This window comes from Populus trichocarpa, chromosome 2 (genome assembly GCF_000002775.5).
Source record: "Populus trichocarpa isolate Nisqually-1 chromosome 2, P.trichocarpa_v4.1, whole genome shotgun sequence".
Classification (NCBI taxonomy): Eukaryota; Viridiplantae; Streptophyta; class Magnoliopsida; order Malpighiales; family Salicaceae; genus Populus; species Populus trichocarpa.
In genome coordinates, this window is record NC_037286.2 from 9,728,507 (window position 1) to 9,745,963 (window position 17,457).

Consider the following 17,457-nt stretch of genomic DNA (forward strand, 5'->3'; position numbering starts at 1 on the left):
CAAGTTATAGATTTGATAAGCTAACCTATGTGGACTCGGGTCAAAATTTTTTATACTTTGTTAAAATTGATTTTTTTTCAACTTCATTCTTCAACATTTAATTTGTAAGGAATTAAGCCTTTAAATTTTTTCCCATTGTGCTCTCAATAGGTTATCTTATTCTTATTCAATTTTTATTTTGTTATCGAATAAGTTCATAAAGATCTTTTAAGAATATTTCGAGGATATCTTTCTATGGTATTAACAAGCGTTCATTTTTTATTAATCATTATCAATTTTTTAGTTTAGTTCGGCTCATTTACCGTCGTTGTTTTTTTAATCATATTATTAAATTAATTAAACTTATTGAACTTAGTCGAGTCAATAACACAAATCTCAGTTTTTTTTAGTTTTTAAAAAACAGCAGAGCATCATTATCATTTTTTATGTTAGAAAAATTTTAATCCGGTCCGCACTCCAATTTAGTCATAACTAATTGTGACATTTATCCAACGTTTTTCATTAATTTTGACATCCATTACATTAAAGGTGTCCCTTGAAGATGTATAACGAAATGGTAAATGACGAGAAATAACGGTTGGGAATTTGTTTAAAAAAATCATGAGTTGTTGGATAGTTATTTTATTGTGATGAATCTCACCATCACAATAATTCGTGTGTTAATTTTTCTTCTTAAAGCTACAAACTTTACCACGCATCACGCATGCCATGACGACCGCTTGGAAGCTGTGTTTAAAGTACAGCATTGCTCTCAACGCAATTAAAACATGCTCCTGTCACCGTCATTGAAGTTCTAACGTCGGCCGGTTCCTCCTTCACTTTTCCTCACCAAACTTTCCTATCCACGTAATAAATGAGAAATCAGTCTTTTCAGCTTTTTTTTTTTTTTTTTCAATTCTTTATACAGGATTTTTAAGTGCGAGGATGGTTGATTTTTAAAATGTGTTTTTTAGGAATATATCTAAGTAATAAATTTTTTATTTTTAAAAAATTATTTTTCATCACCACATTAAAATGATTCAGAAATATAAAAAATAATTTTAAATAAAAAAATTTAAATTTTTAAAAGACATGGTTCCAAATTAACTTCCAAAGAGCCCTAATTCATGAAGTTTTGTATATTTTTCAAGGCCCCGTTTTCTTTCTTGTTACCTTTTCATGTGTTTTTTCCCAGAAAAGATGCTGGACCTATCGAGTTATGCCCTCGTGCTCATTTATGCATTCATTTCCCTTGTTTTTTTCATTTTGTACTGCTGGCTTTTATACAAGTTATACTTATACCCCATGGGCATGGCAGGTCTAACATAAATTTATTTCACGAATTTTGATTAGCACAAAGTAATACGAATTGGATGTTCGAGTTAATTTGCACGTATCTCAATTAATCTCATAAATCTTGAAGTTAATGACTATGTAAACCTTCAGTGATCATCATATTAGCAATTACAAGAAAAACAAACCCTTTAACCTCAAGCTTTTTATTACTAGAACACCTATGATATGATTATTGATGAGAAAATTCTTCATTTAACGAACTGATGATGGACGGAAAGGGATCAAACAGACTCAAAATAAAATAAAATAAAGTCCAAAATATTTTCACAAAATTACAACTCTGGTATCAATGGACACGTATGAGAGGGACCCGTTGATTGACAAGGTGTGGAGGAGGGGAAGCCGTTGAGCCAAGACGGTGACTTACTGACTTTCATGTTCTCATAATCTAATCTGATTATGAACTTCAACATTTCACCCCCTAACTTCATGGAAAATTCACCCATGCGTGGCTCCATGGCTTGCCATAACACGCTACATCTTGACCTACTAATCAAACAGTCACTGGAAATATCAAACAATCCTTAAAAACTTATATAATTATTAATTTTAAAACATTAATTAAGATCTATACAAGTTAATCTAGACATTCACATTAATAAATAAAAATATCAAACAACACCCCTTTTATATTTTCATGTGCAAATAATATAAGGTATGTTCAATAATAGGAAATGGTTTTTTTCAATAAAAAATTAAAAAAAACATGTTTGTTTATTAAAAATATAAAATATTTTTTCATCAAAAAATTAAAAATACTTCAGATTATATCAATTTTCATAAAAAACCAAAATCATAATTTATAATAGTTATCTTAATATTATGTATTTGTGATAATATGATTGTGGAATATTAATTTTATTTTATTAAGATTAAGAATTATCATGAAAAACTTATATTGTCAACTAAAAAAATGCTTATATTAAATTTATAATAAAAAATAAATTTACAATACTACTTTAATATGAAAATATAAAAAAATGATTTCAATATTTTACATAACTAAAAAGTATTAGTATATAAAAAAGAGAAAAATGTATTGTTGATGTTTTTTCTTCATTTGAAAAACAATTGAAAACTATTTTTTTTTTTTTCAAAAAATTTGAAATATTAATATTGTTCATGTTTCTAACAGTGCCGTATATTCCCTGAAAATGACATGAAAATGGCTTAAGTATTAAAAGTCGGCTCCTATTTTATGACTTCATATAGCCAACAATCTCCCTTCCTTGAGTTCTTATCCCCTCTCCTTCACTTTATATTTATTACCTCCTCATCAAACAGCAACCTGTCTGATCTACATCTCTTTCTCTCTCAAACAAACACTTATAAAACTCGAAAGCAAGTACAGAAAGAAACATGTTAAAACTACAAGTTATAGTACCAGCACCGGGCATGGATTTCGACTTCAACGAGGCTCGAACTTCGCCATTCTTGACTGCTCCATCTACACCGAAACGGTTTGGGGATTGCACCTTCAGCGCTCCAACAAGTCCTTCACGTGTGGCTGAGTTTTATAGTTATTTCGACAGCTTGATTGATAGTAATGAAGAAAGAACCGGGTTTACTTTTCATTGGGATGAAAGGCGTGGGACACCTAAATCACCACGGGCAACAGCCAACACCAATAGTGAAGATGATTTTGCTTTTGATTTCTGTGTTGAACTTGAAAAGACATCACTCTCAGCAGATGAACTTTTTGATGGAGGCAAAATCCGCCCCCTGAAGCCTCCGCCTAGATTACAAGGCGAGGGTTTTACCCAGATAAGCCCACTTTCCTCACCAAGATCTCCGATACAGAAGGGGAAAAGGATGATACGTGAAGCTTTCTCGCCAAGAAAAAAGAAAGACTCAGATCCATTTGCAACTGCAGTTGAAAATAGCCGAAAGAGAACAGATCAAAATGAAAGAGGAAGACAGGTAGAGAAAGTTTCAGGGTTAACATCCAGTTCACGCCGTAGAGCATCAAGATCACTGACTCTATTTAGAGCATCCGAATATCCATGGGAAGAAGAGAAACAGCTAGATAAAATCACCAATCAATCAGCAGAAAATCCAAAAGCCTTAGTATCATCTAATTCTTCTTCTTCTTCTTCTTCTTCTTCTAATTCTTCTTCAAAGAGTTCTTCAAGGAAGTGGAGGCTGAGAGATTTTCTGTTATTTAGAAGCGCATCTGAGGGACATGCGCATGAAAAGGATCGTCTCAGGAAGTACTCAGGTTTGTTCAAAAAACATGAAGATGGCAAAGAACCGAGCTTCGTGTCCACTGACAGTTCAGGTTCAGCGTCTTTAAGGAGAAAAGGTCCAGTGTCGGCACATGAGTTACATTACACAGTGAATAAAGCAGCATCTGAGAATTTGAAGAAGAAGACTTTCTTGCCGTACAAACAAGGTTTTTTTGGGAGATTGGCCTTCAACCGAGCCCCTCATGCCCCTGGCAACGGCTTTGCAACCTCTACGCGTTAATCAAAAGTTGATACTTCTTCTCCAGGAGTAAAGTTTTCCTTTAGTTACGTTGTTAATATTGTAATAAGTGTAGAACTGGCACAGGAAAACCCATCCCTGATCGATATATAGCTCATCAATGAAAGTTCCTGCTGAATTCTGATCGGTCTTTCATTGATAACCTAGTGCCATATCAATTCTTTGATTTTCTTTCGATTCTTTACAATTGTAATAAAAGCATGATTGCAAATATTGGAACTACTACGTACACGATCAAGAGCTCATGTTTCGTTTTTATGAATGCCGATTGGATAAGAATTTTTGCCACCTTGTTATTCCACACATTTCCTCACAATTTTCTCTTCTAAGATATGATCAGTTCATCAAATTAATAAAGTAATTTCAAAAAATAAAACCAAAAGCGTGATTTTGGCGGGGCAACTATGCGTACAAGTAAAATCCACAATGCCCCAAATCAAGCGTCAAGGAACGAAGATGTTTTACCTCCACATCGTCTAACCAATCGAAGGATCCTTGTGTTGTCGTTACAACAGGACATTCGACCCGCGATTTTTGGAATTATTATGTATGGACACTATTGAATTGCTATTAATTTCATTATCTGCGAAGAAAAACAAATAACCCAGCAAAGGTACACGAACTGACATTGTCAACTTCTAGACTTCATAGTCACAATTGATTTTCTAATCCTTGATGATCCCTCTCTACGATCGCAGGCAATGCAACCTAAGGAGGACTGTTTTCCACCAACGAACTAGCACCAACAGAGATGTAAAAGCAGTAATGCAACTCCTAAAATCTAGTCAACTAACCATCAATAACAATATATTTCAACTCAAGATGACCAAATTTATCCTGAATTTGGTGGGATGTAAGCACTTTGATCCAGAATCACTCAAATATGCAAGCTGACTATGTTATTACACGTTCAACAGGTGCAGATAATAGAAAACCTTCATGATCCCCCACTTATATCCTATACGACTACAGCATGCAAATTCACATTTAGACAACCACGTACCCCCTTTTGTAAAGGTTTTAAACAGAAAACATTCGTAACTAGTCTTTCTATTGTCTTCAGAGAACTGAAGCAGAGAGACATCATATGAAATCAAAGGGTTTACAGGTGCATGTTCCGATATATATGAAATACAACTGATGTATGGAGGAGTAAAGGGGAAGAGCAAATAAGAAGTCATTTTTTGATGTTCCCATTTCAGTACCAAAGTGGAGGAAGGTACTCCATATGCTCGTCATATTCCATGGGCTTCCAACCTTCAAGCTCATTTTAGTGTTGTCCACTGACAAGAGTCCACAAAGTTCCTGAAATTCAGAAAATCGATTGCTTTGATCAGATGGCATCAAATGGTTTTTACCAAGCCCATGATTGCACTCACACGCTATCATACCATATGTTTAGTCAAGGTTATCAATCCTAATTGGATCAATCTCATCTGCCACGGTAAAGCGTCCAACCAAGCGGGCAAAAAACAGCATCTGTTGTTCCAGTGTAAACTTAATGTTCTCGGCCTGCATATACTCAGAGATCAAACCTGATGTATCATATCCATATCCATTACAAATGTTGTAGCTAAATGAACTGTAACATTAGAATATACCTTCCGGAAACCATGCTGCTCTCCTTCATACTCCACAAGAGCTACTGGCAAACCTTTTTTCTTCAATGCCAGGTAGATTTTACGAGCCTGATCAGGGGGCACAACCTACACCATGCAGAGATATCTGAACTCAGTTGTCATTGATATGCTGAAAGCTTCGCTGTTTCCTAGCATTTAGATTTACAGTAATATCTTTTCTAGTAGACGCCACCCTGCTGCCCCATTGATTAAGAAGGGCAGAGGCACAGCAGCTACATGGACCCCTTTCTGTTTATTTTAGCATCACATATTTTACATTTTGCAACCAATGATATGTAACGTGTTTTTTTAATGCAACACACCAGTACCTTCATATAGATATCCTCTGTTATTCTGATGATTCATCTATCTATTAGCACTGGCACAGTTCCCAACAGAAATAATAGTTGCCATATTAAGAAGCCGATAAAGGAAATTACAGGATGCTAGTAGAATGGTGACATCATTGTTAGGGCAGCAAATAGATTGAAGATGCAAAAGTTCAAATTTCTGCACCACGGCTCTTTCAAGATGATTATTCAACCTAACCACACGATGTAAGTCGCCATGGACAGCAATCTAACTTAGGGTTAAAGTTGACCTTGAACCAAGATGGAAGGAAATACAATTTAATCAAATAATAAAATTCCAAGTCACACTTTATTTAAACCCCAAAATTTGTCACTAAAGATTAGCTCTGCCATATAAAATAGATACTAGCAAAAAGTTTTTCAGTTGGAAGTTTTAGAAGCAACACCATTAACAAATAATCAGTCTATAACAGCAAGATAGCATGATGGATGCGATCATTCACCCTCATTCCCAGCATTTTAGCAACATGTCTCTGGTTCCTGGCCTGAAGCTTATTGATACCCTTGATTATCATTCTTATAACCCAAAGAACACAGAAAAATATGTGGTATCTGTACCTTGTCTTCCAATCCTTGGAATAGAATGATGGGGCAAGAAAACCTATCAACAAAATTGATAGGAGACCTCTCAAAGTAATCCTCTTCAGTACCTGCAATCAGAAAAGGATTGCCACACCACTAGATGAAATAAAAGGAGCATAAAAATACTGTATAAATGAGATATGTTTGTGCAATTTACCAACAAGATTATCAATGTAATGAGACTCAAATTTGTGAGTTTCTGCTCTCAACATGCTCAAGTCAGCCACCTGTTCATTATGAAACTCCTTGTTAGGCATTGCATTCTTTGTAATTCTTTAATTAGTAATCAGTATGATTGATCTATCAATTTAAATCATATGACAACCACAGAAATTAAAATGTCGTTCTTGGTCATGGGAAGAGCAGCAATAGGAGAAAAACAGGAAAAAATGAAAAATTCAGCAGACACACCAGCCAGAGAACTTCAAATGTATCTTTAAATAGCCACACAATGAGATTGCGGAAATCTTCTACTCTTATTTTCATGGATCAGAATTTAATATAACCACCCTCAAAGGGAGCCATTGTACATTTAAAATAAAGATTCAATCCATGCAACCCAGTTCAGATATACAAATCCACTAAATCTTCCTCAAATTCATCGCCATATGCTCCCCTTTAGCAAGGTGCTGAAGTTTTCAAATATGAAGCCCACTCTCAATTTTCAACAAGACTAACCTAACATGATGGCCAGGGTTCTAAGTTGTTAACGAGGACTGAAAAAGAAACTCATGTTCAACAAGATTTGGTCATTCAGCAAAAGGCACCCTGCTTCTTGACATAAAAATTGATGGACAAACAAATCCATTTTGAGGGCATTGTTTAGATGGTGCATTGTGAGAACGGAATAAAGCAGTGTTTTACTGAAAATGCAGTGGAATACTAATAAAACTGTAATATCTGGAGAAAAATGAATCCATGGATTATTTCCAGATCCATTTTAATGGGCTTTACCATCTTGTGAATTCAAATAAGAACATAAAACAATCAAGGCAACAACCAAATTCTTCTCACAATATCATTGACCATACACTAAAGTCAATTGGGAAACTAATTTGGAACTAAATTTAGGATGAAGCACTCACACCATATAAGGAAGCTCCAGCTTTAAATGTTTCTTTAAAAGCAAGAGCAGCTAAGGTTGTATAGCCACCAGCAGAACCTCCAGTTATACATAGCCGTTCACTGTCTACCTTTCCATTGTCCACCTAGATGAAAAAATATGCACGTTAGCATAACTTTGAAAATATTATTATAGCATGTGTATCCAGTAGAACATGCAAAGCAATTACAGAAGTATAAGCATTACCAAAAATTTACCACAACTGCAACAGTCATTGACATCCACAATTCCCCATTTATTCAACAAGCGTTCTCTATATTCTCTACCATAACCTTCAAAATTTATGCCCATAAAATGTTTAGTATAAAGATATCACCACATATAAATGTTAACATTTTTATCCAACAAATAAGCACAACTGCAAAACAAGCCCAGATTCCATACTTTTTTCCATAAGATAATTATCAAAGTAGAGAGGTGCAATGGCAGCCAAGTAACTTGTGAAACAACACCAAATTTAAAAAATCTAGGGGTCAAGCACAACCTCCACTTTGAATCAGAAAACAAGGACAGTTCTTTCTATTTATGCCAATTATGATTAAGATGGAATAGAAATGAAGGATAAGGACAAACCAGTGCTTCCACCGTAATTCACGTCCACAAATGCCCAACCACGACTGGTCCAGTACTGGATGCTCAAGTTTAAGATTCCACGTGTCTCGCTTGTAGGCCCTCCTGAAAAAATTCAGATGCCATGGGTCAATAATTTTTTAAAAAATATTAAAGCAAACCAATTTATTCAAAAGAAAGCATAAATTAAAATATGTACCATCAAACAAGTTCAGCAATCAGGCACTTTTTCCAACCACGACAAGTTTCTCTGAATCATTTTATTGAAAAGTACTGCCAATTTATTAATATGGCTTACACTTTATGCTTGACATTTATTATAAATGCTTGATATCTATTATAAAAAAATCTCTTTAACTCAAACTTTTGAATACTAATCCAATCAAGATTACTTTTTATTGTTTATCGAAAATGAAATGCAAAGAAATATGGCATTTTTATCATGATGAGATATCTTGAACTCAATTCCATAACTGTCGAATAAAAATACTCGAAATCACATCACAGTTGTCACTTCAGAAATCTTTTCCTTCATTTTTCATCAATTGATAACAGTAAACATTAACATACAACCAAGGGCACGCACCATGGCTTTTCAACAATAATGGAGGCTTTTCTTCTTGACTAGCTTGGTAAATGGGATTTGAAGGTGGATAAAAATATGCATAGGCATTTTGACCAGGAACTTCTGTTGGGAATTCAATTAACTCAGGCAAGCTGAAGTATGACTTGTACTTCAAACTATCAGGTGAAGATGACCAAATAATCTTGAAATCAACAACTTTGGATCCATAGTCATCTAAGTTCACCTGAAAAGACAGAAAGGATAGCTGATATTGATGAATACAATCTTGTAAAACTAAAATCACCAGCTCCTGGTGAATAAGGAAAGTGGTTCAGAGTAGAACATCCTGTAGCACCTTAGCCACTGATGATGGATGAATTGCAGATGCTCCCTCAACATATAAGCAACGGTTCCATGAAGTCTGCATGGGCAAAGATGCACAGCTTAGATAGATCATCTTTAATGTCCGAGCTAAGGGCTTTTCATTCAAACTACAGACTGGAGAGAATAAGATTTGAGGAAGTACCATATGATTGATGTCCGTGAAAGGAATATCAAGTAGAGATAATGAGCTTTGAACATCATCCAGAATACCAAGAAATGATCTTCCATTCTGCCTGAAACCAAACATTCCAATAGTTTGATCACAATGAAGTTTGGTTTGCAAGTGGAAGCTCACAAAAAATTTCCAAAGAAACAAGGTTTTTCGTAAGATAAAAACCAAAGCAGATGCATAAAGCAAAGAAAGCAAAGCTATTGACTTTTTAAGGTTTACCTGTAAGAGCAAGCTATTAAGTTCTTTCCTTCATTGTTCTGAATAAGCTCATAGGAATTGATGCCAAAAATCCACAATGGCGTCGAGAACTCAGCATCCAGGGAATAAATTGCTTGCACCTCATTGACAGATTCAATCTGTCGTCCAAAGAGAAAGGATAATCAGTTCAGCAGATAGTTATGCCGAAGAAATGGTTGTAATGCACAAGAAGCAGAGGGTCCAAGCACTTCAACATAGAATGTAATGCTTCCATAATCCTGCTTACGATTGTTTTATTTTTAATCTCATGAAAATGAGTATGATTGAAAATGTGGTCTAAGCATGCATGAATCCTTTGTCCTGCATGTGAATTTTCTCTCTTTAAGAAGCATAATCAATTAAAATTTTGTTTTCACATAAAGAAGATTACATAGAGAAAAGGGTGTACCATAGCATCAAACAACTGCCCAATTATAGAACTTACCCATTTATATAGATTCCAAAATCCACTTTTTCTATCAGTGATGAAAAATAGTTCACCTGTAGCAATGCAAATGAAAATATCAATATATGCAATAACTTGAAGCTACAAGAATTCTGATAGGACAAAATAGCTGAATGTCATACATGCATGGCTAAAATGTTAAATATGTACTAAAAATGGCAGTAGCTTCCAAGGGAATCAAGCACAAGGCTCAACTCCAAACTAGGTTTCAGGACTATGTCTCGGGAATATAATTTGAGCATTGATGTGCAGGTAACCAATCCAGAGGCCACTTTCAGAACATAAACCTTGTTGACCTAATCACTATTCTCAGAACAAACATACCACATGTTTTTTCTATTAAGTACATGTTGCAGACAGAAGCTTCCCCCAACAGCAAATTTATCCCAGAGAATTTGCTCCCCAGCCGAGTTACATCATATATGTGAAGTTCCATGATAAAACCGACAAAATATAGTACCTTTGGAGGACCACTTGGGCTCAGTTGGAGACTCCACAAGGGTAGGATCACAACCAGCAACACAAATGCGATTGTGAACATCTCTGCATGAGAAAATTAAGAGGAATAAGCGGCATCAAGTGGTCCTGTGTATTTATTTATCTGCATTATGATAACTGAGAACTAAATTCAGCGCAGAATGTAGTATCAAGTGATTTTCTGTCCTAGAGAATGGTGACCTGAAAAGTTTGTTTTGACACAAATTTAAACTCCTAAAGTTAAGCAGGTTGTTTTTATAGCAAAGAAAACCATATTCATGCACCAAACAGCATATAACAAAAGCAAGGTGATGATGAGTCACATGGTACTGATTTAAGAATAGCACCTTGTGATAAATTGCTGATCTTCGAACAAGTTAAAGCGTTGATAGCAAAGAATTTATTGAAAAGAAAGCAGAATGGTGCTGAATATCGTATATCAGCAGCAAGAAAACCAAATTTGACAACTACTGCCAAAGGAAGTTCTTGAAATGCAATCATTGACAAATTATGCTTACCCATTTTCAGAAATATAGCCGACCCAGAGCTCTGTTTTATCCCATGGCATATTAGGGTGGCCCCATTCTATCCACGCTATCCGTTCGCCTTTGGGGTCTATGCGTGGGAATGCATAGAAATCATTGCCACTTACTAATACTTTTGGCTCTGAAGTCAAAATATCCAAAAAAAGGTCATTTCCTCAACATACGGCCAAGAATCAAATAGTAAAACAGCTAATATTTCGAGAACAAAAGCATTTGGATAATTCTGAAAAACCAAGTTAAAAAAACAGAAAATTCTTACTCTAAGTCCATAAATCTTATTCCAACAAGTTTTTACCTTGGATACTCTTGTCACTAAGGCCTACAGCAACAATTGTTGTGGTTGAATTTGTACTACTGACGCGACGATCTATCAAGAAAATCATAAATTCATCAAAAAAAATTCTTTCTAATCCAAACCCTAAATAAACAGAGTTCATGAGGATCTATCTACCTTCCATCACAGTAACAAAACGATTGAAGCGCAAATCAAAGACCCCGTCAGCATAAGAAACCACGGGACCGCCATAGTCCGGTGTAAGCGGCACAGGAGAAGAATCTACTGCATGGACTATCAACAAATTGAAAAAAAAAAAAAAAAAGTGAAAAGTAGCAGTTGATGAGTTAGTAATAGCTCATTCGACCTTTGGATTTGATAGACTGCTTGTAAAGCCGCTGATCCTTGTAATTAGAGTAAATGACAGTATCTGCTGATATCGTGAATGCGCCGCCACCATACTCTTGAGCCGTTGTTCTCACAGCAAATTCTTTCGGTGTAATATCGGTGGGTTCTTCTCCCGGTTTGTCGGCTTCTCTCACAAGAACCGCTCGCCTGATCAAATTACCATAATACCATCCAAAATCAAGTCACGAGACGAGAAAACTGAAAACAGTTAAGTATATTTTGTGCAAGGGTTTCGAGTTTACCCAGATTCAGAGGGGCGGGATTCGACCCAGAAGAGGTGACCGTGGTCGTCAACGGCGATTCCGCCGAGTCGTTTGGAAGCGCCAGAGACGACGTCTGCGGTGATTGGGGACTTCCATGAGCCGTAAGGGGCAGTGATTTTGTCTTGTTTGGCTGTTGCATCAGCTACTTGTGTTGAAGAAGCCATGGTTTTGAAAGTAGGCCGCTGTAGCTGTCTTTTAGGAGAGAAGTTAGTGATGACTTTCCTTTGTGTGTAGTTTCTGTTGAAGAGGCTGAAAGAGTGAGAAGATGAAGAAGATAAGCGAGTAAGAGTGAGTGACGACAGCTGAGAAAACCATTGACTAGCGTATGTCAAACCCATAAACAAACAAATAAATAAATAAATAAATTGGACTACTAGTAGTATACAGAGGTTAGTATTATTTATAGCAATAAGTGGTTGGTTTACTTGATTGAGATTCTCTCTTCCAACTTTTCCGTCATTCGTTCACCCTCTTGCTTCAATTCTCTGATAATAAAGTGGAGTCAGTCCCATTAGAGAAGCATTTCGAACTCGTCTCTTGCTTCCTCGCTGTGGACGCCATTTCTCTAATCAATCAAATCTCAGAAACAACAGTTGTGTGACCAGTCGAAACCATCATCTCTATTTCTCGTCACAGTCATAGCAGCGTCACCATTCAGTAAAAGGGTTTCAACCAAGTTGTGCCTATCATGGAACCGTGAGAAGAAAATGATCATTTCTCCCCTTCATTAAAATTAACTACAACAGGGAGATGCCTAGCCATATGATGCATCCACTTAGGGTGTTCGATTTTTTTAATTCTCGATTAATTTTCTAAAAATGAGTGATAGCTTGGGGATCACTATGGAGAGGTGAATAAATGTTGTGGAAGCAATATGGAGACAAAAGTCCAGATAGAACTGGTTCAAAGTAAAATATAGAAACACTAGATTTTTGCATCTTGCAGCAAGCATTAGGAAAGGTCGAAATACCATTACAAGGATTAATCATGATGGAATCAATCACTCTTCTCCACATGATATTAAAGTTGCTGCTGTTTCCTTTTTCTCAAGACTCTTCACCAAAGCTCATGCTGAGAGGGTTATATAGGAGTTACGAGTTTCAAGTATCTTTCTTCAGATGAATCTAATTAGCTAGAACATGATGTTTGGAATTTGAATGAAGGAAGTAAGAAGACGGTTTTATGATAGCGAATGAAGTGGTTCATGGGGGTAAAGAGAAGTGGTAGTGACGGCCTGACGGGTACATTGTGAAAGTTGAAGCTTTTGATTCTGTCTTCGAGAAATACTTTGAAAAAATGATGACATGCATGGGTTTTGGCAAAAAAAATAAACAGAGATCTCTTATACATGAATGCATTTCAAGTTCATATCTTTCCATTTCCATTAATGGCTCTCCAAGTCACGAATTTGGAGTTGAGCATGGATTACATCTAGATGTTCACCCTCTCTATTTGATATGGCAGCAGAAGGATTGTTATTTCAAGGGCATTGATTATGGTAATAGAGACCATCTCACCCATTTACAATACACAAATGATACTCTTGTTTTTGTTCCAAATGACTGCAAATCTTTGATCCATATAGAGAGGATTTTGAGATGGTTTGAGCTAGCATCGAGGTTGCAAGTAAACTTCTATAAAAGCTCCCTAGTAGGAATTAACCTGGATGATGAATTTACAACTGTATGGCTAATACAGTCCACTGTAAAAAGGGAATATCAGGTAAATTACACTTTCTTTTAGGAGCCAACCCCAGAAGAATATCAACCTGGCAACCAGTGATCTCATGGATCCATGCAAGGCTAGGATTATAGAAATAAAGGTTATTAATGGGACAAGGCTAGGATTGCGTAGGATTTTAACAAGTTTAATAAGATAATAAAATTGATGTTGTAATTTGCATCATTATTTTTACAATATAATAATAATAATAATAATAATAATAATAATAATGAAATATACATTAATGTAATTCTGAAATGAGAAATTAATACATGTTTTTTTTATCATTTTATTATCAACATTAATTTTAACCAAACACCTTGAATATATATATCACTAAACAATAATTTCAATATATATTTTAATAAAATAAATTATAATTAAAAATAATTTCTCTAAATTACAACAACAATTCCAAATACGTAATAAGCCAACAGTATGTAAAATGGGGGCGGATCCCATAATTTCTCTACATTCCACACCTTGGATTGGGTCCGATTCGACTTTTGACCACAGGACAAGCTTTCTATTCTTTCTAGCATTCTAATATATTTATGTATAGTCAAATAGTTGTCTACTATTGAATATAATAATTTAATGCTATATATATATATATATATATATATAAAAGAAAAAAAAAGATTTATTTACGCAACTCCAGAGCGGGTTTGGATGAACGGCATGGCATGGTGATGGTGCCCTCCTACTCCATCCACAATTAAATAAAGTAAATATTGGTTTCTTTAAAGACAAATATCCACCTATCATTCGGCAAATTACCATCAATACACTCTGAAAAATAATTATTTAATTGTACTAGAAAAGGAATTGCTGATGTTAAATCGAGAAGAGAAAATGACGGATGTACAGATACGTAGAAAAATACAAGATCAAACGAATGGGACTTGGAGGATGACAGAGTGGGATTGATTAGGAAAAAACAAAGCGGAGAAAAACAAAACAGAGAGGAATACTAAAAGAGTAAACAAACTATAAGAAAAAGGAAAAAAAAACTTGGAGGAAAACAAAACAGAACGGCATGGTGATGGTGCCCTCTTCTTTTTTAAAAAATGAAGTATCCCTATCTTTTAACTGAAGTATAAACCTTCTTCCTACACTTGGATGGCCCATGGCTACTTGCAGATTGCATTTACGCACTGATTAGGCTCTTCTTTTTTGTTCAGTGAACTTCAGATAATCACCACATACGCTTTTATTACGAGACAAACAAGAATTTTGGTGTTGTCTTGTTTGATTAGGCGAAGGGGCCAGGAGAAAAGAGATGGAAAATCAATCACGCAATATCTTATCTCTGCCACAATAATTAGAAGGCAACGACAAAGGCAGCTTAGATTGTACACTTCAATTATTTTCGAAGCTCTTTCTATAACATGCATTTTCGTAAAATAAAAATAAAAATGATAGACTAAAAAGTTTCTAAAATTGATCATAAAAGATTTTCCAAGCCAAAAGCATCCAATCCATCCCTTAGGGTTACCCACTGAATAGTTTTTAATAGTATTGAAGTGATCTTGATGGATGATCTGTACCTTGAGATAAGTTAGGCTCCATCAATGGAATTTGACCTCTCCTTCATCCTTGCAATAATATGTACATGTAAACCTCCTTTGCTGGTTGCTCTTAATATTCAGGATTTTCGTACTTTTGTCCAATCTGCTCATTGGATTGAAAATTCCAATTATGGGACCCCTTTCAAAAATTACTTGGATAAGTTCTGCTGCCTCGGAAGTACAAAAATAATAAAATAATTGCAAAGAGAAAGAAGAAGATAGACTCAAACTGCAACGTATTTCTTCAAATTTTGAATTTTTTAATTTAAAATAATTTTTTTATATATTTTTAGATTATTTTAATATACCAATATTAAAAATAATTTATTTATTCACATATGCATGCCGTCAACCTCTAACTCTCACAAATTGAATAATAGTTGGATTTAATATACACAAATGATCTAGAGGATTTTTTTAATAGCAAAATAAATATAATTACTTTTTAATTAAATAATTTTGTTTAGCTTATATCAATTGGATGGAAACCAATATTTATTTATAGAAAAGACCTGATTAAATCATGATTTTTTACTTAATTAATATATTTTAAACTTTCCCCATATCTCTAGGTGTAAAAAAAAAATCTCCCATGGCCCATAGGTTTATTTTCCTTTTCTTTTAATCCTCGAAATGGGTTAAATGTTAACCTTGAAAGTGCTACCTACCACAATCAATTTCCATCCATTTGATCATTTCAAAGGACCCCATTTTAGACACTAACTGGTACATATGGACAGTCCTGTTCATTAAACATATACATGTACTTTACTTTAAGGAACAACTCAAATACTCTTGTAAAAGAAATTTAGTTAGATCAGAATTTAATGCGATGATTTTCCAACAATTATAAATAGGTATTAAAGGCTATAGTTTTCGGATCCCTATGACTTAAAATGCAGACAACAAGAAAGTTACCTCATGTTCAATTGCCTAGCTAGAATACACGTATACATGAGCTAGTTTGGCACTTCTCTGTTGCCTGAAACACATGTACCGAACAAGAGTATGGTCTGACAGAAAATGAGAGTAGATTGAGAGTTAAAGGAATAGTCACCCCTCAAGCAAAAACAAAATTTCCATGGAGAAATGAATTAAGGAAAGATGAGCTGCACCTCAATAATTAGTGATAATTAGGGATGAGGGTTTAACAAAGGTTATTTTATTAAACTAGCATAATTTGATAAAAGTTTTTAAGAAATAGCACAGAAAAAGAAAAGTATTTAAAAAATAACACATTTTTTACCCATATTTCATCTCCTCACATGGAGAAACTTGTGTTGGGTTAGGTTTAATAATTTAGTGTGTTATATTCAAGTACCAACCCATGTATTTCTCCTTAGAAATTAAAGGATATACCTCTCTAAAAATTTATTTGTGCGTCCTATATCGATATATGTTGGAAATGGTGGATCATCTAATTATAATTAACGTGCATACCCGAACGATTAATAGAATGCAACTGATCACTTTTATCTATGTTAGACGGGATGTGTTATTTAAATCCAAATTGTTGTATAATACAGTCCGAGCAATGCATCTCAACAAACTCAAAAAATATGAGTGGGACAATTAATGTCCATAAATCTATGGTTGATGTGCATATAACAGAAGCAGCTACCATATCATCTTCTAAATAAGAATTTCCCATAACCTATTAAAACATCAACAATGAAATTATTTCTCATCATTTACTAACATTAACCCATGAAGGATTATTTTCCAATATTTATAAATTTAAAAAAAAATTCAACATCAACCTATACAATAATTTCCTAACATTTATCAATATCTAAAAAATTATACATCAACTCAAGAAGGATTAGACGATGTTTTGGACGATTGAAGGTTGTTTTTTCGATTTATAAGGTTTTTTTCTCTTAGGAGCAGAGGCCATGAATAAAAAAAAAGGTATTTATACATGCATCTTAAACGCAATTCAGAATCATAATTTTGTTATGACACTGCTATTTCAAATCGCGGCTGTTAAAAAATTATTATTGAGAATAACGATTGTATTAAAATTGCAATTTTAAATTACAATTTTTATTTAAATTATTATTCTGAATAGCAGTTATTCAACAACAAACATGATTTCTAACTGTTGTTCTTTACAAACTATCTTATTTTTCCTGAAACTTTTTAAACTGTATCATTTTTTATTAACTTTCTTGAAACTATGTTTGTTTTCAAAAAAAAAAAAAAATCTTTAGCAAAGCTTTAAGAAGTGATGCTGACGCTGTCATAGAGGGACATGATTGAGCCAACATTACCAGAGTCCCTTTTATC

General features: G+C 34.5%; 2 protein-coding genes across 3 annotated transcripts; one reads left to right on the forward strand and one right to left on the reverse strand.

The window, feature by feature from the left end:
• Positions 1-2,546: 2,546 nt before the first annotated feature.
• Positions 2,547-4,107, forward strand: LOC7462897 (uncharacterized). Its single transcript, XM_002301162.4, has one exon. It carries the CDS (start codon positions 2,695-2,697, stop codon positions 3,799-3,801), a length of 1,107 nt encoding a protein of 368 aa, XP_002301198.4. The 5' UTR covers positions 2,547-2,694; the 3' UTR covers positions 3,802-4,107.
• A 746-nt stretch (positions 4,108-4,853) lies between these two features.
• Positions 4,854-12,570, reverse strand: LOC7462898 (uncharacterized). Of its 2 annotated transcripts, XM_024595131.2 has the most exons (20): positions 12,301-12,570; positions 11,855-12,124; positions 11,572-11,759; positions 11,382-11,498; positions 11,226-11,297; positions 10,904-11,051; positions 10,369-10,451; positions 9,888-9,943; positions 9,425-9,561; positions 9,176-9,266; positions 9,005-9,070; positions 8,671-8,893; positions 8,088-8,189; positions 7,701-7,786; positions 7,477-7,599; positions 6,549-6,618; positions 6,368-6,459; positions 5,421-5,525; positions 5,211-5,331; positions 4,854-5,124 (listed from the first exon to the last, which is right to left on the reverse strand). In XM_024595131.2, the coding sequence occupies exons 1-19, from the start codon at positions 12,333-12,335 to the stop codon at positions 5,218-5,220; spliced, it is 2,178 nt and encodes a 725-aa protein (XP_024450899.2). In that variant the 5' UTR covers positions 12,336-12,570; the 3' UTR covers positions 4,854-5,124; positions 5,211-5,217. The 2 variants fall into 2 exon arrangements, with proteins under 2 accessions (XP_024450899.2, XP_024450898.2); XM_024595130.2 differs by lacking the exon at positions 12,301-12,570 and having other exon boundaries at positions 11,382-11,486; positions 11,855-12,231.
• Positions 12,571-17,457: the final 4,887 nt, after the last annotated feature.

Bases quoted from the DNA above. Each gene is read 5' to 3' on its own strand.
- LOC7462897 (XM_002301162.4), top strand. From the start codon at position 2,695: ATGTTAAAACTACAAGTTATAGTACCAGCACCGGGCATGGATTTCGAC.
- LOC7462898 (XM_024595130.2), bottom strand. From the start codon at position 12,213: ATGGGTTTGACATACGCTAGTCAATGGTTTTCTCAGCTGTCGTCACTC. The intron at 11,298-11,381 runs GTAGATAGATCC...TTTTCTTGATAG, and splicing joins TTTTGTTACTGTGATGGAAG to ATCGTCGCGTCAGTAGTACA. The intron at 9,267-9,424 runs GTAAACCTTAAA...GTTTGGTTTCAG, and splicing joins TTAATAGCTTGCTCTTACAG to GCAGAATGGAAGATCATTTC.